Source organism: Carettochelys insculpta, chromosome 1 (genome assembly GCF_033958435.1).
Source record: "Carettochelys insculpta isolate YL-2023 chromosome 1, ASM3395843v1, whole genome shotgun sequence".
Taxonomy (NCBI): Eukaryota; Metazoa; Chordata; order Testudines; family Carettochelyidae; genus Carettochelys; species Carettochelys insculpta.
This window is the reverse complement of record NC_134137.1, coordinates 331,967,908-331,988,691: the sequence shown is the minus strand read 5'-3', so window position 1 is coordinate 331,988,691 and position 20,784 is coordinate 331,967,908. Positions and strand designations below refer to the sequence as shown.

The 20,784-nt window shown below is 41.2% G+C and overlaps 1 protein-coding gene across 1 annotated transcript in view; it reads right to left on the bottom strand.

The window, feature by feature from the left end:
* The window catches only part of CAPZA2 (capping actin protein of muscle Z-line subunit alpha 2), a 41,797-nt gene that overhangs the window by 1,883 nt on the left and 19,130 nt on the right, over positions 1-20,784 (bottom strand). The window contains exons 3-9 of the mRNA XM_075014895.1: positions 20,069-20,120; positions 18,289-18,352; positions 17,359-17,565; positions 15,065-15,144; positions 7,121-7,199; positions 3,634-3,705; positions 262-324 (exon numbers count right to left, since the gene is read on the bottom strand). Coding sequence (XP_074870996.1) covers positions 262-324; positions 3,634-3,705; positions 7,121-7,199; positions 15,065-15,144; positions 17,359-17,565; positions 18,289-18,352; positions 20,069-20,120 — 617 coding nt within the window. The remainder of the gene's footprint in view (positions 1-261; positions 325-3,633; positions 3,706-7,120; positions 7,200-15,064; positions 15,145-17,358; positions 17,566-18,288; positions 18,353-20,068; positions 20,121-20,784) is intronic.

The window sequence follows — 20,784 nt, the reverse complement described above, 5'->3', positions numbered from 1 at the left end:
GATGGACACTTAAGTAAAAAAATGCACTATTTCATGGAAGTTTCCCCCCCACACCCCTCAACTTTGGTAGATAAGAGTACGAAAGACAGCATTCCCTGTAAACTAAATACCAAAAATGCATTTACTCATTGAATGAGCCATTTTTTCTACTTCAGTAACAGACTGAGCCCCAAAACTCATGTAATATGTACATAATATTAGCTGAAATTAAGCAGTGATTTATGTAGGAATAATATAATTTACATGTTTCAGAAGTCTTACCTGATACTCATTTTCTGCAGCCTCTACAATTTTTATGAATTCCTTTGCTGTTTGGGCTTCATTCTAGGAAAGAAAGATTTGTTTTCAAATTAACTCTAAAAATGTTACAACCCTAAAAAGGCTAGCCATGAATTATACTTTTATGGCAATTATGAGATGCTTAAAGAAGCCTCCATCTGCCAGAAAGTCTACAACAAAATAACTGGATGCTCATAGTAGATTAACTGGACTCTCATCACCACCACTTTCAGTTCTGGACTCAAGCTGAAAAACCTCATGCTTCCCACAGCCTGAGTGAGCTGTGCCTTTTTTTTTTTTTTTTTTTTTTTTTTTTTGAGTGGGGGGGACATTAATATTTTGGATGCTTGAATTATGCTTTAGGTGTTGCATTTCTCCCAATATAGTGCTTAAGTACTAACTAAGCTCATTACTGGAAAGAGAAACAGTAACAGAAAGAAAGAAAATCTGCAACAGTACAGCTGTGGCCACAATACCCCTCCCTTTCAGAAGGGGCATGTTAATGAGAGATTTCCAAAGATGACATGAATATGCAGCACTTCATTACCATAATGGCAGCCATATGCGATTCCAAAGTGCCTCTTTGCAAACACACACCACCCATGTAGCCGGAAAGCCTTCTGAAAAGGACCCCCAGATTTCAAAATCCCCTTCTTCCAAAAATGAAAAAATGAATTATGCTAATGAGGTGCTGCATATTCATGTCAACGCCTCGCTAGCATCTTCCAAAATCCCTCATTAACATGCCACTCCCAAAAGGAGAGGGCTAGTGTGGCCACAGCCGATCACTTGTGGACAAATTTTAGTACCTTTTACGGAAGTCACAGCTAATAAATGCCAATGGCAAAGTGAACACAGGGCCATTTATGCCCAGCTAAGGATTGCGTATATCAAAACTAGGAGATCCCGCTGAGCCCCTCTCCAGTTACATTTGTCAAAATGATTAGCCCATAGAGACAGAAGACAATAGAACAGTACAAGTCCTTTCAAATGCATGACTAACATGGTTATTCAACAGAAGTGAAATTCTGTAAAAAAAAAAAAAAGTTGCAAAACAAGGGTGTTCATGTTTAATCTTTACCTTAAAACTCAGTTTACCCAGGGCAACCTGAAGCATATTAATAAATTGACTAGATCCAAGATATTGGTTATAAAACTTAAAAGTAATCATTTTTTCACATCATAAGGAGGGTTTCATGCAAGAGCCTACTGCTGAATCAACCTGAACTTAAATACCGGAACCTTGGGGCCTAGCTTGAACATTTTTCAGGGACTTGGAAGGAAAGATGCATCTAGAGCAACACATCATTATTCCAACATTTTAAAATAGGTCTTGGCCAAGAGTCCCATTCTAAAAGTATGGATAATCCTCTCTCTTTTTCTTTTACTGGGTAGTCTGCAATCAGAGTTTGATCTTATGGGAGATAAGGAATTAAGCTTAATTTAAGAGACCTGCCTAGAAAACAGTCTCCAGACTTGCAAGAGGGGCTGCTTCTACAGGGAGACAGAAGGGAGATGTCTTCAACAGTGAAATTCTAAAAAGGTTCCTGGAGATTACAGAAGAAAGACCAATGGAGAAGGTGCTCACTTAGAAAGATGATTTCTGAACCCTGAAAGTAAGCAAGGAAGAGGGACCTCAAATGCTCTTGAGTCAGGCAGTATTTCTTGGATCAACAACTTCTGCTCATCTTCGGGGTGGGGTGGGGAGGGCAGGGATGATAGAGGGCTGTGAGACACTGAAGAAATTCTCAAGCAACCTGACATGCTTATTCATACCTGCCTTTAGCAAGGGAGCTCTCAATTATTCTTTTCAGGTCTGCTGTTGCTGGTAAGAAGCTGCTGCTCAGCCACATGGAGGAAGAGAGAAGGGTACCCAACAGCCAACACACCCTCCTCATCCTTCCAATAGGACAGTAAGCTTTGCTGTGATACCTTGTATGCCTGAAGCCTACTATGGCACACAGGAGACACTTGCCCTTGCCCCTGCCAAGAGGGGAAGGCTGTTTGAGGAGCAGCTTAACATCAAGTCAAGTCCTGACTGGTTATTCAGTATTCAACTTATATGGCAGGACAGGACCCACTGAGGGAATAATTCCACTGAAGCAATGGTCAGCTGAAAAAGAGTGTAAGTAAGGATGTTCAGTCCCTTATGACTCAGAAGTAATTTCTCTGCCTACAACTTGTGAAAAAGTATTTTTAATCATTTAGCACCACCCATCCCCACTCAGTAGGCTGTTATTTTGATTGGAAAGCCAATTTATTTTAATTCACACTGTTCTCAAGTTTGGCATTCAGTTTCCAGTTCTTGGTTAACACATCCTGACCTTCTGAGATGCTTTCAAAATGTACTTTTTCCATTCCCTCTGCTAATTTAGTTTCATTGACTCAAATTTATTAAAGGACACCCCCAAGCAGAAAAATGTTTATTCGTTTCCTCATGCATTCTACAAGTCATGGTATTTTATTATACTAATTCATGTTGTGCTCAGCACCAGTTCCTAGAGCGAACTAGCCTTAGGATGCAACTGTTATTGTTTCCAAAGAAAGGATTATTTTTAGGCATCCCCTCCTTAATGCTTTGTAACCACCACCAAAGGAGGACAGCTAAGATGAAATAAGGCCTGTATCCAGCAGACATGGAGTCTCTCAGCTGCACCCTACGTGAAGCTTTGTCTCCACCCCAGAAATAGATTGAATGTCCATGAAAGTAAAGGTGACATCTTTGGTTACAGATATGCTGTACCAATTCAAGCATGCACTAGCTAGAATTCTCCCCTTACACATTGCTATTTTTAGAGCCCTGATCTTCTTCTGCGCAAACACTGCCAACTGCGTGATAATAAATGGGATGGAAAGGACAGTGTTCATCTGGATACTAATTCAGTATACTACCCTCCCTGGATATTCAAAATCTAGTTCCATAATATCACACAGTTTAAGAGTTAGAATAAGTGCAGACAGTTCAAACTCTAATCTCAACTAAAATTAACCTAATTTTGTTTCTTTAAAAGTCACAAGGAAAAATAGTCATGCAGCAAATTGAAATTACACTATTCTGGAAGACTTCACACACTCTAGCAGACATCTATACCTAGATGTACAAGCAACAAAAAAGCATTACTTATCTACTTGTATGCACAATTTTATTCACTTACTTCTAAATGGTGAAAGGATCCTGTGTCAGAATGTCTAACAATCTTTGTGCAGAATACAACACATTTGCATTGTAAAATACATAGGCCAGAACTCACACTGAGCACCAAAAGTCTTAAACACTGTCAATAAAGAATACATTACAAACCTACATCAAAAATGTGTCAATTCAACGTGAGACAATGTAAAAAGACAACTTACAGACACTGTTAATGAATCTTGTATGTCTTTATGGCTCACTAGCTGAACGTTACCATCTTCATAATAGTGAACCTATGCAAAAGGTGAGAACACCGCAATAAATATATTGCTACAGATACAGACTTAGCCTGGTACTAAATGCCAACATTAATCAATATGTAAACCCACTTTTCTAGGGGAACAGAGGAGAGAGCTGTTGATGGTGCAGTTCCACTGAAATGCAGAGTTATATTTAGAAATGCTCAGCACATGTGCTTAAAGTAGCACCTTACACTTTCAGGAATTGCTTTTCCAAATAAGAGTTGATTTTATCTGAGGTACTTGCAGAACAGAAATGTATTCTGTAGGAGACTTTCTGGAAGCTACTCAAATAATATTGATTTTGTTCAAGGAGACTTTTGGCAGAGTTTCAGGCTGCAATGTGCTGCTGGTCTCCTTACTTTTCCAGGCTGTTGGAAGCAGTGTGGTATCTTGTATTAAGTGAGCCCAGGTGATCTTTCTAAATTGGTCTGTGTTTTGAGATCCCCTTTCTTTATATATGTTCCCAAATGTCACAAGTAAATGCTCAATGAGGCCAAGGGACAAAAGAATCCCCGTCCCCCGCACCATCTTAGTGACTTGAAGTAGTAGAAAGAGCAGAATGCATTTGAAAACTCTTGACCCTCCCCACAAAGGTTTACTGTACTCCCTCCTCCTCTGTTCTTAATTTACACTCTTAGACTTTTAAAGGTATTAAAATTAATTTTCATAAAGTGAATGATTTAAACATTGGAGGGATTTGAAGACACTGAAAACATGGGATTATAATGCTGATCACTAGTTTCTGTGAAGGGGGGGATTTAAACAGGAAAATTTAAGAGGCACACCTTGAGCACTTAGATCAGTGGTTCTCAGACTTACTGGCTTGTGGCCCACCCCACCCAATGTAAATCCTCCCAGGGACCAGCCAATCACCCATGATGACAAAATGCCTTTAACTCTAAATACATTAAATAGTAAATTATTCATAATTGGCTTCTGGACCTCTCTCAATAGGGGGCATATATAACCAGTAAGAAAGGAAATATCAAAATCCAAATAAAAGATTAAGCACTTTATCATGCTAGTCAACTAAACTTTATTTTAAATGAATTAAAAATGCCAATATTTGTCCAAAACAAAAAAAATTCAACATTGTATTTATTTATAGCAGGGTTGGAGAACCTGTTTTGGGTCAGGGGCCACTGATCTACAGAGGGGAAGAAAAAAAAAAAATCAGTTGGGGACTACACAAATGAAAAAACAAAAAAACCCACCAACTCCTCAACTAATGCGACCTCCAACTGAGATACCTCAATCCCCTGGTGCTTCAGCTTCACAGGGGATGAGGGAGGCAGGGAAGACCAAACTTCTGGGCTTTCCACAGACCTGATAACTCTTTCACAGTCCAGGGGTTAGTAGATTTTGAGAGCTCCCACCCAGGCTCCGAGGTTAGGCCAAAATGAGGGCTCTGTGTTTGGGAGGGCTGCCATGGTGTGGTATTGGGATTGGGGTGACAGTGGGAGGGGTAGGGTGCTGAAGTGGGGTGTCTGGCCAGGAGGGAAGGTACAGGAGCAAGGATGGGTGCAGAGTCTGGCCAGGAGGGATGCTGCAGGAGCATGACAGGGGTAGCAAGTCTGACCAAGGGGAGGGTGCAAGAGCAAGGGTGGGGGAGAGCTGAGCAAAAAGGTGGGGGAGGTGCAGGAGTGGACCAGGAGCCAGGAGAGCTGAGCAAGAGGGGGTGGTGCTTCATGGGGATGGAATGTGGGGACTGGCCATGGGGGAAGGAGTGAGCACAGTCACTTACCTTGGCTCTGTGGTCCCTGCTGCTCATAGTTACTGCCCTCTACTGCTCCCATAGGGCAATTTCAGCTAATGGGAGCAGTGGGTTAACCCTCCTACTAGTGGTTTCCAGCCCTGTATTCCCCCAGCTGAGGGAAGGGAGAACAGCAGCAGCATGCAGAGCCATGCTTATCTTGCAAGCCAGATCCAGCCCGTGGGGCTGCCTTCCCCCTCCCTCACCCCGGGAAGCTACTGCTGAGTAAGAACATTGTGGGAGAGGGGGCAACATGGGCTGGAGTGCCAGGGCAGGCCCCCCACAGTGGTGGAGCAGGCCAAGCCCTGAGCCTTGTGGCCCATCTGGAAACTACTGACTTAGATGTAAGGTTATTCACACCAAGACATGGAATTGGAGAGTAATGGTCTCTACAATTTCAACTGAAATCTTTGGCAAATGCTAAGATAAGAGGGTTTTGTCCTTAACGGTTAACACTCAAAAGGAAATTATGGTGCACATGCACTTGCAAGTAAAACTGAGGGAAAGGTCTTGGAACTGAGCCTTGAAACAGAAAATTAGTGTTCATTTTTTAGTTGGAGCCCTAGAGATCATTGATAAAAAAAGGAGGCACTTGAAGTGTAATCTGTGTCTAATAAATTGTGCGATATGCCCATCCATGATCACCTTTTAGTAACTTTCAAAGAGGTATATCAATGGCACCACACGCATATAAATGCTCTTCAGAAAATTTCTTCATGTTTCATCTTAGAAGGGTAAGAGGACATCTGTTTACCAGTTGTGGCAAAAATAACACCATTCATTCACAGTTAAATCCACAGAGAATAAAATAATTTCTGGTTTTACCTCTCCAAACAGATGAAAGTGTCATTATCAGAAAATGAGAATTTTCATACAACTGAAGAAATATTTCTTGAAAAAAAGAGAGACTGACCATGATGCACAGCGAATCATAAAATACAGGCAATTATACTACCATCAGAAGAATTCCTCAAAATGAAGCTTTCAACAATCACTCTTTTAGGGAAAAGTTTGCTTTCTGCCTTCCCAAAGGGACTGGTGGAGAGGTGCAGTAATGATTTCTCATGTATACATGCATTCATTAATTTGGCAGCACTTGTAATGAGTCTGGTAGCATATCCAAAGAAATGTTTGCCATTTTTGACAATGGCAAACCTGATTTTTGACGCCTTTTAAAAATGTTTCCATTTGCGTCGTAGAAGCAGCATACACCTCCTGGACCAAGGAGTGTATTTCATCTCATCCCATGCCCTCAAGAGGAAATAGCCCAAACAACCTGGTCAAAGGGTTTGGATATAAACATCAAGAATCTGAATACAGGAGGCAAGAGAGCATTCATCCTTCCTCCACCCCCAAAAACCCCAACCTTCTGCTTCACAACACAAAATGGGATAAGTCTGCAAAACCCTCCATTATACATTTAAAATCATGTGTATACAAACACACACACAAATGTATAAGTGTGTGAATGAATATTTAGCCAGAAATATGCCAGTTCATTTTAAAACACTGCAAAAGTATTAGTATACCTGTTACATGTTTTTCTTGTGCTACAGTTATTATAAAATATTACTATATTACCAGGAGATTCCCCTAATTAAAAACGTGAAAGGCCTACTAAATCCTAAAGCATCTAATTTACAATAAGCCTACCTGAATTTTCAAAATGCCAGCCACCTGAGTGGTTGAAGGGGTGATTGTAAACTTCCATTCTGACCTCCAACGGCCATTCCTTAAAAATAAAAGAGCAGCTATAAAGGCAGCAGAGAAAAAATAAATTTGAATAAAATGTTGCATTTCAAACAGTTCTGCATTATTAATGCCAAACTTAGTATGTGAGATAGTTAAGAACAGTAGCATATGAAGAACAGAGTATTTCTACATAAGAAAGTTACTCATGATTTTAAGGCACTTTCGAGAAAAAATTGGATTCTGTGACAACAGTTATTCTTGGTTTTGGATATGGGGCAAGATCTATTCACACAGACGTTCTAACAGGAATTTATTCTCTGAATACTTGCAGCTAAATACTGTTTCAAGGAAAGGAAAACTCACTGGATGATTTCCAACAACAGGCATTTTTTGCAGCCCAGTAACTTTAAAATAAAAATGCAAAGATTCTAAAAATATACCAAAACCCATAAATCACGACACTGACTATAGCTAGGGCTTTGGGCAGCTCTGACAGAAATATAAAGCTCCAGAACTGTGTGCATTTCTTCCATTTGGAAGAAGATACACACATCTCATACAACTGGAAGAGACCTCGAAAGGTCATCAAGCCAAGTCCTCTGTACCTACAGCAGGACCTATCACCACTCCTGATGGACTTCAAGAAAAAAGTATCTGCCTCCAGATCCCTAAATGGCCCCCTCAAAGACTGAACTCACAGCCCTGGGGTTAGCAAATCAATGCTCTAACCATTGAGCTCTCTCTCTCTCTCTCCACTTGCCAAACCATAGAAAGGGAGATCGTATCTTTTCAGATATCTGAAATACAGGTAGACTACATTTTGCACTGCTTGCCTCCCTGCAAGACAGATACTTCCTAAAAGGCTAGTGCATTCTTCTGTCATAAAAAGCTATATTAGGACAGTTCCTGGGCTGTCCCTATTCATACTCTACGTATTTAAGAAAAACAAACAGTTTGGGTACACATCATAAACTCACTTTCTACAAAACTAGCTACAGATTTTATTTGCTTTCAGAAGCTAACAATACTGAGACACCAAAAAAAAAAAAAAAAGGTAGGTAGGACTACCATGTAATAATTAATCCACACAGATTGATGCAGAAATGCTCCAGTGAATATATTTCTGACAAGTTAATGCCTGAATTCATAATACTTTAGGCTATAATTTCAGAACCCTAAATCCAAGAAAAGGCAGGATTTGATAGGTTGTAGTTCTCTTGAGGGCGGGGAAGTGGGGCAGGGGGAAGAGGAGAAGAGAGTAAGGAGAGCATAAGGTTCTTAGGAAGCTATTGATTCAGTGTTTCTTGAATCCCTAGTTTCCCAACTAGGCTGCTAGATGGCACTATAATGCTACAAGTGCTGTAAGTGTCATGTCCTGACAACCTGTAGCTACAAGAACCACCCAAGTATCTTTTATAACAAGCATATTAGCACCAGTGCCCTAACGAAACTCTAACTGGTGATAATACACTCTGCATGCCTAAGATTATTCTTGTTTCAGCTGAAGAATATATTCTTCACTTCCTGAACAGTTATAGGAGAAATACTAGTGTTCTGTGAGTTGTTAGAGAACTGCAATGTGTCACTCTAGCACAGCCTATATTTTAGTAAAAACAAGTCACTTCAGTGGTTTGTAAAGCATCACCCTTCAATGTGAAAGGCATTATAAGAATTTAAGTCATATCCATTACTCTGCACTCATTGCTGAACCAAGACTTCTCAAAGCTTATTGTACAAATGCCAGAGGTTTTCAGCTGTTTAAATGACTGCATAAAACAAAACAATGTTTTTTCCCCCCAACTAATTTATCTATTTTACTTACTAGTGAGGGTCCACTGTTTTGCCACAGAATTTTCCATCGGAAATGCTGATGTGACAGAAATAAACACTCACAGGAATGTGTCCATTTCCTTAGCTCTTTCAACTAGGCTGCCATGCTGCTAGGAGACACTGGTAACCATAGCTTCCTGTAGGGTGTGCACTTGCGTGCCTACGCAGGAGGAAATGAAAAGCTGCACATCTAATTAGTGGAACCACAGCCATGCACGGCTCCACTAATCAAGGTGCTTCCTGGACCCAGGAGAAGACATGGAAGGTGATCCTGGGAGGGAGGTGAATACCAGGGTGGAGGATTAATGAGTCAAGTGGGGTTCAGGACTATGTTTGGGAGCGTCCCAATCCCAGTCAGGCTGCCTGCAACAGCCAGGGTAAGTTCCCACTGCAGCGGTAGCCAGAGGACAGTAGAGCATCCAGCTCCATTTCGGCCCTTGCTGAGCTATTTAGGGGCTCAGAGACACTGAAATTTTCAACTTTTCAAGCTGTGCTGGGATGGCAGGAGGAGAGGTGTTTGACGGTTTCAGCTCCTGCTGGGCTGCGGTGACTGGGCAAAGAGACAAGTTAAGGCTGGAGAATAACTCCAGTAAGTGAATTCCTTTTAAAAACAAAAACAGAGCTGGTACTTTTAACCTGTCATATCTGAGCCCCTGCCTCTTCCCAATTTCTAAAACTCAGTTGAAACAACATGGATTCCAAATGAGGTTTTTCATTAGCTTTTATAATTTTTTGAGGACAGGCATGGAAAACTATTAAGGTCAGATCTTTGTTACCAAGTGCAGTTCAGTCTCTTCAGGGTACTCCACTGGCTAACAAGGAGCAAGCATTAGGTTTCATGTTATGCTTTATAGGATGAAGACCTTATTTGCAAACTTTTTGTAAGGCCATGGACATGAAAAGCACTGTTCTGAGCTCTCATGTTAATGTGCAATGCCATCAGATGTCTCAGTGCTGAGCCCCTCTCCCCTCCCAAAACTGGGATCTGACACTAGCTTGATGGAAAGAGGACCTGCTCTGGAACAGGTCTCCTTGTAGGGACTTTGTCAGATTGAGACATCGTTGAAGAGAGGTAAGTGCTGTCTCGGGAATGGCAAGAGCCTTGTGAAACTGACGATGGCCCTGGAGAAGGCTGAGGCCATCCACAGCTCCAGAGGATGCATATGGAGCCCAGAATGGTGTAGGATGTAAGTGCATGCTACCACATACCCCAAAAGATGAAGGCACACTCTGGCCATCATCATCAGAACACAGGAGGCCTTGTGGATGAGGTCTGCCAGGGCTTTGAACTTCTCCATCACGCAGCTGCGACATCTAACCCTGCTCCAACTAATTCTATCCCTCTGCACCAGCACTAATATGGATTTCTTGTCATTAACCCACAGACCTAGAGCATGACACAAGCACAGCAGGAATGCTGCATACCTAGGCATGTTGGTTGGTCAAGGGCAACTTCACCTCCCATCATCAAGGTATGGGTAGATCTGGATACCCTGAGATCTGTGGTAACTATCACTATCAACACGCACTTGGAGAACACCCTGGCTGCTGTCAACAAGGTAAGCAGGGAGGACTGCAAACTGGGCCGTGTTCCTGAGCTACTATAAACTACAAGATGCATCTGTGGCTCATGAAGAGGGAAATACGCTTTCTGGAGATTGAGGCTGGCTGAGGAGTGCTTCTTTTAGCCCCTATACTTTTTATACAGAGACTCTTGGTGAAAGTAGCTTCCCTGTCTCTGAGCCTGCTGGGGTTTGAACTCTGTGTGGACTGTGGCCAGGACTGAGTCTCAGTGTCTTCAACATCTTCTGCAACACCTTCAGACCATGGAGCTTAACAACTCTCCATCCTGCAAACAGGATCTGCTCACTGAACAGAAGATCCTGCAGTGAATTCTGGGCCTCTACAGAGTCCACAAAGGAGGAGCCATTACACCCTGCACATAGATACCACTGAGGCCATGGCCTGAGCAACTGTAGCCACAGCATCAAAGATGCCAGGAGAACCACCCTGAGAGTTGCAGTGCTCTCCTCCAGGAAAGCTACATGCTCCGTCCTGGTACAAGCTTGGCTATGCTCTGCCATGAAATTAAAGTCATTTCACTGAAGGAGGGCCTGGTGGTTTGCCACCCTCAGCTGAAAACTGAAACAAAAAAAAATTATCTTCCGCTCAGATAAATCCTGCCTCCTGGAGTCCTTGTTCAGGCTAGCCTTGATGTTGTCTGTGGTTCACTGCCCCCACCACCAAAGAGTTGGGAGCAGGGTGTCTATATAGAAGAGAGCACGAAGTACCTCTTTTCTGCCTTCTTGAGATAAAGAGGAAGGAAAGAGTTTGCCACAGGGCATTCATAATCTTTGCCACCCCTTCATGAAGCAGCAGAACCACCCTAGCTGGTGCTGCAACACAGAGCACACTGAATAGACAGCCTGAGGGTTCGTCCAGTTCTTCCACCTGCAGGCTAATGCTGGAAGTCACTCTCGTCAATAGCTTCTGATAAGCCTTTGTGTCTTCTTGAGGGACAGCCAGCAGGGATGCCATAATGGCTTTGTTTGACTATGATAAACAGGGCACAACCATCAGTGTCTCCATTCATACTGGAGGCCCTGGAGCTAGTGCCTTCTCATCTTGTAGGGCTTGAAGAGTCCCCTCTATGGAGGTTTCCTTGGAGGGGCTGAGAGTGTGAAGGGTTTGGTCTCTCCAAGGCCCCAACCACAGGTGTCAGGGAAGGCTGGGTGAACCCCACTGGTACAACTGTATCCATCATGTCACTGCAACAGCTGTTTTATCAAAGGGCCTACATACCCTAGCAATGGTACAGGGCTGGTCCACTGATGTCAGGTCCTAAAACAGAAGGTTGGGGCATGATCAACCACTACACCAGTGGTGAAGATCCTTCATAACTGTGTTGAGGGCCATACTGGGATTGTGGCCATGAGCATGGTACTGAGGACCCAGACTCCCTCCTGGAATCACTGCCATGGCAGCGGTTGCAGCCAGTAGATCTGCAACAGTATGTGGATGGCAACCTACACTGCACGCTGTGCAACAGGCACCATGATGGGGACAATGACTATGATGTGCAGCATGTCTGGCAACTGTACGTGCCCACATAGGATAATGCTCAAGATGGGGCAGGCATCCATGCAGGGAGCCATGCTGTTCTTGTGAGAGCTTAAGTGGGCGATACCCAGGACTCAAATCTTCAGTACAGGGGTCCCTGGGCATAGCAAGGGGATGACCACCACAAAAAGGTCTATACCACGGGTAAAACAACCTTTCTGAGGCAGAGTGACTAAATTTGACCTTTAGACTTATGTACAATACAAGTGCCGGTGATACTTTTTAAAGTCACTAATAATCCTACTTACAATAACTCTGTTAATAAAGATGCAGAGCTTTACCATTTACATGGTGGTTGCCAGCATTAGCAGGTCTTTTGTTAACCCAGAGGAAACAAGCTCCCAGCTGCATGGGAGAGGAGGGGCATCAATGTGCCAATGCAAATCACCTGGCACATGTGCCAGGGATTGCTGACCCCTGGTCTACACTCTTGTGTGGAGAACCATGGCATAAATCCCTCTATCTGTGCTCCACACCTGACAGTCAGGGTGGGGGAGGTTATGTTTTTCATGGCCTGACTCAAAATGGCTGTTTAGAGGAGAACACTGCCTGGACCTTACCCTTTACAGGGTCTGGTGCCACCAGGGCAGAAACCTAGAAGGCCCAAGTGCAGGCTTGCCCCACGACTGGAGAACTGTGTGATCCAGGGCAGCCAGGATCAACAGTCATCTCTTATGCTGCCTGCAGGACCTCCAGCTAAGGGGTCCCACTTATATGTAGGAAAGCCAGCATGAAGTGGGGCTCGGCTAATCCACTCCACCTGACCTGAGGCCTGGGAACCAAGAGCTGCCCAACATGGATATTTGCTCAAGGTTTACCCTGCTCTTTATAAGAGGACAGTGAACAGTTCTGCACCATCGTCTTTGTCAGCCAGTATACAGTACTGCTGGAGTGCTACATACAAAAGCTATGGTGCTGGTGCAGTCAGATTGGTGCACTGAGGCCAAAGCTGAAGGTGACACCATAAACGAGGGCACAAAGTTTTTGGTCCTTGGCTTGAAGAACTTGCCAGTCTTGCTCTTGTCACCATGTAAACTCTACCCAAGCAGTGCAAGTAACTCTTGTGCAAGTCACTTACTGGCATGGGCTGTTTGCAACTGACGCAGGATTTGAAGAATGGGGATTGGGACATGCCCTGACCTAGGCAGAGTCCCAAAGAGAGACAAAATCTTTATCTAGGCACTACACTACTACAGAATTATATACACAAAAGAAACACAAATGTACTAAAGAAGGGCTACAGCAGGCTTCAAATCCTGTGACAACTGCTATCATCCCATGCCAGTAAGTGCACTCTCTCTAAGGCAATAAGTGTGCTATTCTGATAAGAAAACTTCCAAGGAGTTAAGATACAAATTAAAAAACCTCTGACAGTGATGGGAAAAATACATGCTACGTTTCTTTTAAATCTTTCCTATTGTGAAAATTAAGTAATAGTGACTGATGACTTCTTCCATCATCACAAATGTTTTGCCTGAGTTTCTGAAACACACATCTTGTTCTGATTTGCTGTGTTTTTGGAGACGCTAGAGTTTTCACTTAGTTTTTTTCATAGCTCCTTTGATTTTTTGGGATTGCAAGGAAGCTAGTTTTCCTTTTACCTGAGTAACAATTCCTTGAAAGTTTTCAGAACCGGAAAACCTGAAAGACTGGTAAGTTTCTTCACAACCATAGCTTGTCTTCCTAATACATGATGCTGTAGGATACAGACCAGACTGGTTAAGAGGACCTGGGGTGGGGAGTGGGGGGGGAGGGACCCTTAAACAAGGCATTTCTTATTTCTGGAAAAAAAGCTGTTTCTGCTAGCAAAATCAATCACTCTCAATGCTTGGATACAGATTTCCAAAAAATAAATGTTTTGTCTTGCTCCCCTCCCAATTTCCCACTTTTTTTCTGGGCAAAAAAAAAAAAAAAAAAAAAAAAAAAAACAACTGACAGGGAGGGGGAGAAAAAAATCTGTTTACCCTGGCAGTATAAGGCTAGATTACAGGAGGTATTTTGACCACCAATCAGCCTTACTGGTTTATTCTGTCCTTTGTCTTGTGATGAATTGCTGGTGAAGGACTAATGATCACAGAGCTGTAGGATGAAGCAGAGGCTAAATATTACTCCTGAAAGAATCCAGCTCATCTCTCTTTCAACAAAAAGGAAAGTATCTGTGGAGTAAATGAGGCCTTATAAATTGGGAGCTTAAGGAAGAGTTTCAAGCTAGTGGAAACTACTGAGCCCACCATCCTACAGTGGCTCCCCATTTCCACTGACTGCCTAAGTGAACCCACGTAACTCAGACAGTTCTGTTAAGGACTGTCTGGCACTGACAAGGAAAAATAGAAAGTGAAACTGAAACAGTCTGACATTTCTTCCTCTGCCAGTAGGAAATCCACATATTTCCTAGTCTGCAGTTTGCTTTTCTTTGTTGATATGTTACAACTTAAAAGCAAAGAATAACTGGCAAACAATCAAGGAAGGAAAAACGAAAGTTTTTAAAAAGAAAAAAAAAAAAAAAAATCACTGAAAAGTCAAGGCAAAAGCCTACCTGGGAATTTCCGAAATATTCCGTAACAGATTTGTAACCTGCCATTTTGCCACTATTATAAGCAAAGCTTTTCTGTACAGGTCCTGATAGAAGCTTCAAAATTACACACAGTGAAGGTGATTGCTACACTGAGGGCTCATCTACGCTAGCCCCCTCCTTCAAAGGGGGCATGTAAATGAGACAGATCAGGGAATAGCAATGAGGTATTGTGCTGCATATGCAGCACATCATTAACATAATTCCCACCACATGAACTTTGACGTTGCTAACTTCGAAGCTGTGGCAAGCAGTGTAGCACCTCATTGCTATTCTCTGAACATGGTTGTTTACACGCCCCCTTCAAAAGAGGGGGCTAGTGTAGATGAGCCCTGAGATACTTAAACAAAATAAGATACAGCAAATATCAGTTAAGAACTTACCAAAAGTTTTTTGCTTGGAACTGATGGCTCTCTATGCATGCAATAATGGTTTGCTGTCCATCAATTGTTTTACCATACACCTTAAAAGCAAATGAAAGAGTAAAATCATGCCAAGTTTTCAATGATTCCTTAACCAAATCACATATACTATGAAAAAGACAGATTTTAAGTGAGACACTTAGCTCTATTGTACTATAATTCAGTGAGATTATACTACAGAATTTTTATAACCATTTTCTATTATTTCTATGCATAAACATAAGCAGGAAATAAATGAACTTTAAACCAGGCCTAAGTGCTTGTATGACTTCCAAAGGAGGAAAATGAAAGAGTATTTGGAGTACCATTAGACCTAGTCAACCTAGGTTTAGATGATGCAAGCACATAACATTTTCAGATTAGCAACAAACTAAATGTGTCTTATCATAAAGGGATTTTAACCCCATAACTATAACTGGTCATGAGAGAGTCCAAGAACTGTGAAACAATGCCTGAGTTTCAGATTATTCTTTACCTAACTATATATTTTAAACTTTTTACTAAGCACGGGGAAAACGGAGCAGACAGACATCAAATGCAGACCAGAAAGGCATGTATTTGTTTCGGTAGGTCTATGACTCATTAACAAACCCAAAAACACATAACCAAACAAAGGAAGTGGACAAATACCATCAAGTGAGAGTCTGATGCACAACAACAAAGAAGGTTTTTAGTACCTGCTTTTGGTTTTAAGCACTGAAGACGGGACAAAGTGCTTTCCCTCTCTTTATCTTGTCATGCTATATCTTAGATTTTGCATTTTCTGTCTCCAAAGCAGTCAAAAAAAGGCCACGAGTACACCTCATGTATTCTTAAATCAACACCAAAAGCAAAACTAAATCTTAGCATTCAAAACAAAAACATCAAAAACTTAACTCCCCTAGCTGTAGGCACATGGAGATGACTGTAAACTTAGGACTTTGGTCTACCCTCAGCAGGTTTATAGCAACCGCACTTCCAAACTGAGGCTACATCTACACTAGGCAAAGTAAGTCAAACACAGATACACAATCCTAGCTACAGAAATTGCATAACTAAACATCAACATATCTGCGCTTAGCTAACTTCGTTGTCTATATTAGGGAAGGTCAAAAGGAGAGTTCATCCTATCAACCTCCCTTACTCCTCACATTTCATGAGGAGTTCAGGGGTTGATTGTGATGAACCCTAGATGATCAACCCTGAGTGGGCTGATCTTCCAGGGTAGTGTAGACATAACCCGAGTCTCTCGGCTATTGTTAGCAGTGGTATTGTTGCTAAGTTGATCCCAGAATGAGACAAAAGATGGGTGAGATTGAAAGATTGAGTTTACAGTCTTTCCCGTATCTTTAATTCCACCCAGCATTCACTCAGTAACAGTGTTTTCAATCCTTGCTCATCCCTGTTCCAACTTCTTAACAATATATAGTCTCTAGAAATGATAGAGAATCTACATTCACTAAAATTTCCTTCATGTTGAGAATCTTAGACCTGTAAAATTGGAGAAGGAACTGTTTCTGAAGAGCCTACATTTTATAGGAAGACTCACTGGTGATGAAAATTTCTCCCTACATTCTCCAACTCCATCAACACTTACACTGAACTTACACTTAGCTAGGATTTCAAACTGGTCCTTTCTTTGAGCTGAAGCTACTTTAACTGCATGTGTAAATAAGGGAAAAAAATAAGTTACCCTGCAAAATTCAGTACCCGTAGATCAGCATTGCTGCAATCAACGTAGCAAGAACTGATTTAGCAGGTCGGGTAAAAACATGCTAAAATTGATTTGCATACTCCACTTCACTTCCCCAAGAAGTGTAACGGAAGTACACAGGAGCACTACAGTGTAGCCACTGCCGTAAGTGGATCTAACAATTCAACTTCAGTTACGTTATCACATCAATGAAATTGCGTACGTTAGACCCATTTACCATGGTAGCGTAGACCAGCCCCTAGTTCTTACACTTTGAGCTTGGAGCAAAACAACTACCACTGAATCTCAGGAGATGAGTGAAGAGATGATGGTGCACAAGTAATATGTAATAGCTTCAGAAGCATGTTGTTGGAGACAAAAACAGGAAGTGTTTGTTGATGGTGCAGAATGATGTGTAACGAGAACATTAAAACCTAACATTCCCATCTATGGCTTCACTAGGCTTACCTCATAATAAGCGTCTTTACCTTTTATTTCAGACACTAGTATTCCCCTGCAGACAACAACGTAAGCAGACAAGACGACTTGAACCCCCATCATTTCACAGCTGTTCAGTACTTACTGTGCAGACACCATTTGGGTAGTGTTCTTTCACGTAGGCTCTCATTGCAGTCTCGACTGAATTTCTCCAGGACTCAACTGCATTTTCAACTTCATGGGGCCTAGGATCAGTAGCCTCCTTTCTTAAGTGATCAAATTTAAAAGCAATCTTGTTTTTTGGATCCAAAAATTTTCCATTGCCCAAGTCACCATGTTCTGTTATCAATACCTGCATTACAGAGTTGTAGTTGTAACCTACTTAAGTTTGCCTTTTTAAAACATACACAGTTAAGTCTTGACATTAAATCATTCAATATAAAGGAGAAAGGCTAAACTACCAAAGGAAGGTTTATCCAAACTTCATGCTTTAAAACTTATAACTGGGCTCATGCAGGAAAGCAGCAAAAAAAAGAGGGGAATATCACAGACACAAAGCAGCAGCAACTATAGTTTTCTCTTAGTTCACCCTTCACTGTATCGAATGCAGAATTCATATATTAAATGAAGGTCTTCCAGTGTTATTGGAATGAGTGCATAACATCTGAAATCCCATATTAAACTGATTTTTAGAAGACATTTTAGTTAACATATAACTATAGGGCAGAGTTGATACTGTTTAGGAATCTTTACTCTTCATCTTACTGGAGTAGAGGCAACATGTCCCCACATAGCTTATATTTATCTCTTATTTACATGATCAACAGCTTATCATCTTAAAATATGTATCAGAAGGGTTGCCATGTTAGTCTGTATCTGCAAAACCAGTATGTCACATGCATCTGAAAAAGTGGATCTTTGCCCACGAAAGCGTATGCTCAAAAAAAATCTATTAGTCTATAAGCTGCCACAGGAATTCTCATTGTTTTTATGTTAGGAGACCAGTCAATACATATTTTTGCAGTTAAATTAAGGCAAAAGTTCCACTATCGTTTAAATGAATTAACCACCATACCTGTTCATCATAACCTTCAATTTTTACTGGTGTAAACTGATCCAGATTGTACTGTGCAAATGCACTAAAAGAAAAAAAAGCATATTAAGTAGATGCTATGTAACAAAACAAATCTTGCACCATTAAAAGAAAACCCTCAATATTAACTATTTACAAATATAAAAAAATTCATCTCCTAACACCAAGGCAATATGTAGCATGCAGAAGTGAAGACATCTTTAATCCACAAGCATTCAAGATTTCCTATTTGTTCACTATGTTTTTTTTGTTGTTGAAGTTTTCATTTAAGTTTCTTTTATGAACGCCGTACCACTGTAACCACCACTTGGTTGTTCCTATACCTTTGTTGTCAGACAATGAAAATACGCTCCTTTATAGGTCACCACATTGTAACTAAACATCTCTAAATCTGTTTCTCCAGTCAAACTTCCATATCTCGTCTCAATTCTTTACTCAAAGATATTTTATAAAACATTAATGTAAAATATATGAGACGTACACACTTTTATAAATACCATTTTGAAGCAGAGTCAAGCAGCAACTTTTAAAACATATTTACACAGATTTTTAAAGTTGATTTTTTGTTGTAACAAGTTTACCAGACCACCTGTTTTGCAATAAATATCTGCATCAAAGCATGTTACATTAGTCTCTGAAATGCCCAAGATACATACAGAGACACGAAGTGCACACTAAAAGTGTGGAGACACCAAGAAGAAAAAGAAAGAAAATGTCTGTCCTCTAAGGTGGATTCTATTTTGAAGTAATTTATTTTACTGTATAGTGTTGCTACATATATAGAAAACTTTTAGCATAAAGGGTGTGGGTATTAACTGTTAAGAAACCTTGATAGGGTCAGCTAACAATTTAGAGATGTGGTGTTCCCTAACAGAAGCAGCCCTGGAACTCAGGAGACCTGGGGTCTATTCAGGCACTTCTCTGCTGAGTGAATTTGTGCAAGTCACTTTACCGCTATATGCCTTAGTTTCCCAATCTGTAAAATACAGATAATGATATTCATCTCCTTTCTAAAGAGCTTTGAGCTCCACAAATGAAAAGTATTATTGCATACAATAGTTGAAATCTTGAGTAAAACATTCCAAATTATGAAGATAAGTTAACTAGATATGGGTCACAGAATGGGAAAATTAAGTGAGGGGCCACATACTTTTTTGTCCCTATGCCACCACTCTTGTGGAATTACATTTACACAGAAAATTTCATCAGAAAGTCAAAAGAAGATTCAAATCTGCCTAACAATTTACTTTGTAGGGATAACTTTGCCAACCATGGTAATACTATACATCTGTTTATGACAGTAAGTAAAGAAGAACTCTTACTTGGAACTGGAAGGGGATTTGTAGATAAGCATGATGTAAATTACCCAAATAAATATAGATTGGCTAGTTCCCGTGCAAAATAGTTCCCTGGAATATTTAGTGAACATAAGACACAGAGCTGCTTATGCTTAATCCAAAGTGCCAAAACTTGAAAAGTTCTTGTGCTCTTTAGAACAGTGCCCAACGTGGATTCCATATTAAAAGGGCTCCTCAGGACTGACCAAATCACTCAGTCATCTGTAACTGTTGAGTTCTCCCTTAAAGTATGTATCTCCCTGGACCTCTTCAATTATTGACCTAAGCTTACTTTATTGAATTTATTAGTCTTATGAATGCACAGAAATTAACAAGTCAAATCACTGCAATGACTTCTTCATAACAAACATAATAGACTGTGAAGCCTGAAAGTGTTTATATGCTAAGTGTAGCACAATACTTACTGGGCTGCTCCTTCCCTGAGAAGATTATCATTATTAAGCAGCAACCGAACATCTGAAAGAAAATATTTAAATCTTACAGATATTCTAGCTTTCTGTCCATCTTACCGTCCATTTATCCAATCTACATTCCTTCAACTTGCTCCCTCCTCTGTGCCCAACACTTAATACCATGCTCTCTCAGCTCCTGTCATCTTCCATGCCCCTGAAACCTCCCACTACACCCTGCCACACAAATTCCCTGTTAGGTTGTTCCTGTAGGTACTTACCTTCCTCCAGGTCCCCAATGTCTCCTGTACCCCACCACCAAACTCTGGGCACTCACCCAAAGTAAAGATATACAGCTTAATACCAATCCTCCATGCTCCCCGGGATCACCCATGTCACTTTCCTGCCAACTCTAGAATCCCTACATTTCCCTTGGATCTCACAGCCTCCCACTCCAGCTTACTGCCACCACAGCTACATCAATGAAGCCTAAAAAAGAGTCAGCACAAGCTCCATTTAACATTTATAAACATTTGTACTTCAACACTACATTTTATATTTTAAAAACCCAACAAGCTCAAACCTTCCCACACACATTTCCAACTAACCATGCAGAATGTGCGATGCTGTTGCAAAAAAAGCAAACATGATTCTGGGATGCACTAACAGGTGTGTTGTGAACAAAACATGAGAAGTCATTCTCCCGCTCTACTCTGCGCTGGTTAGGCCTC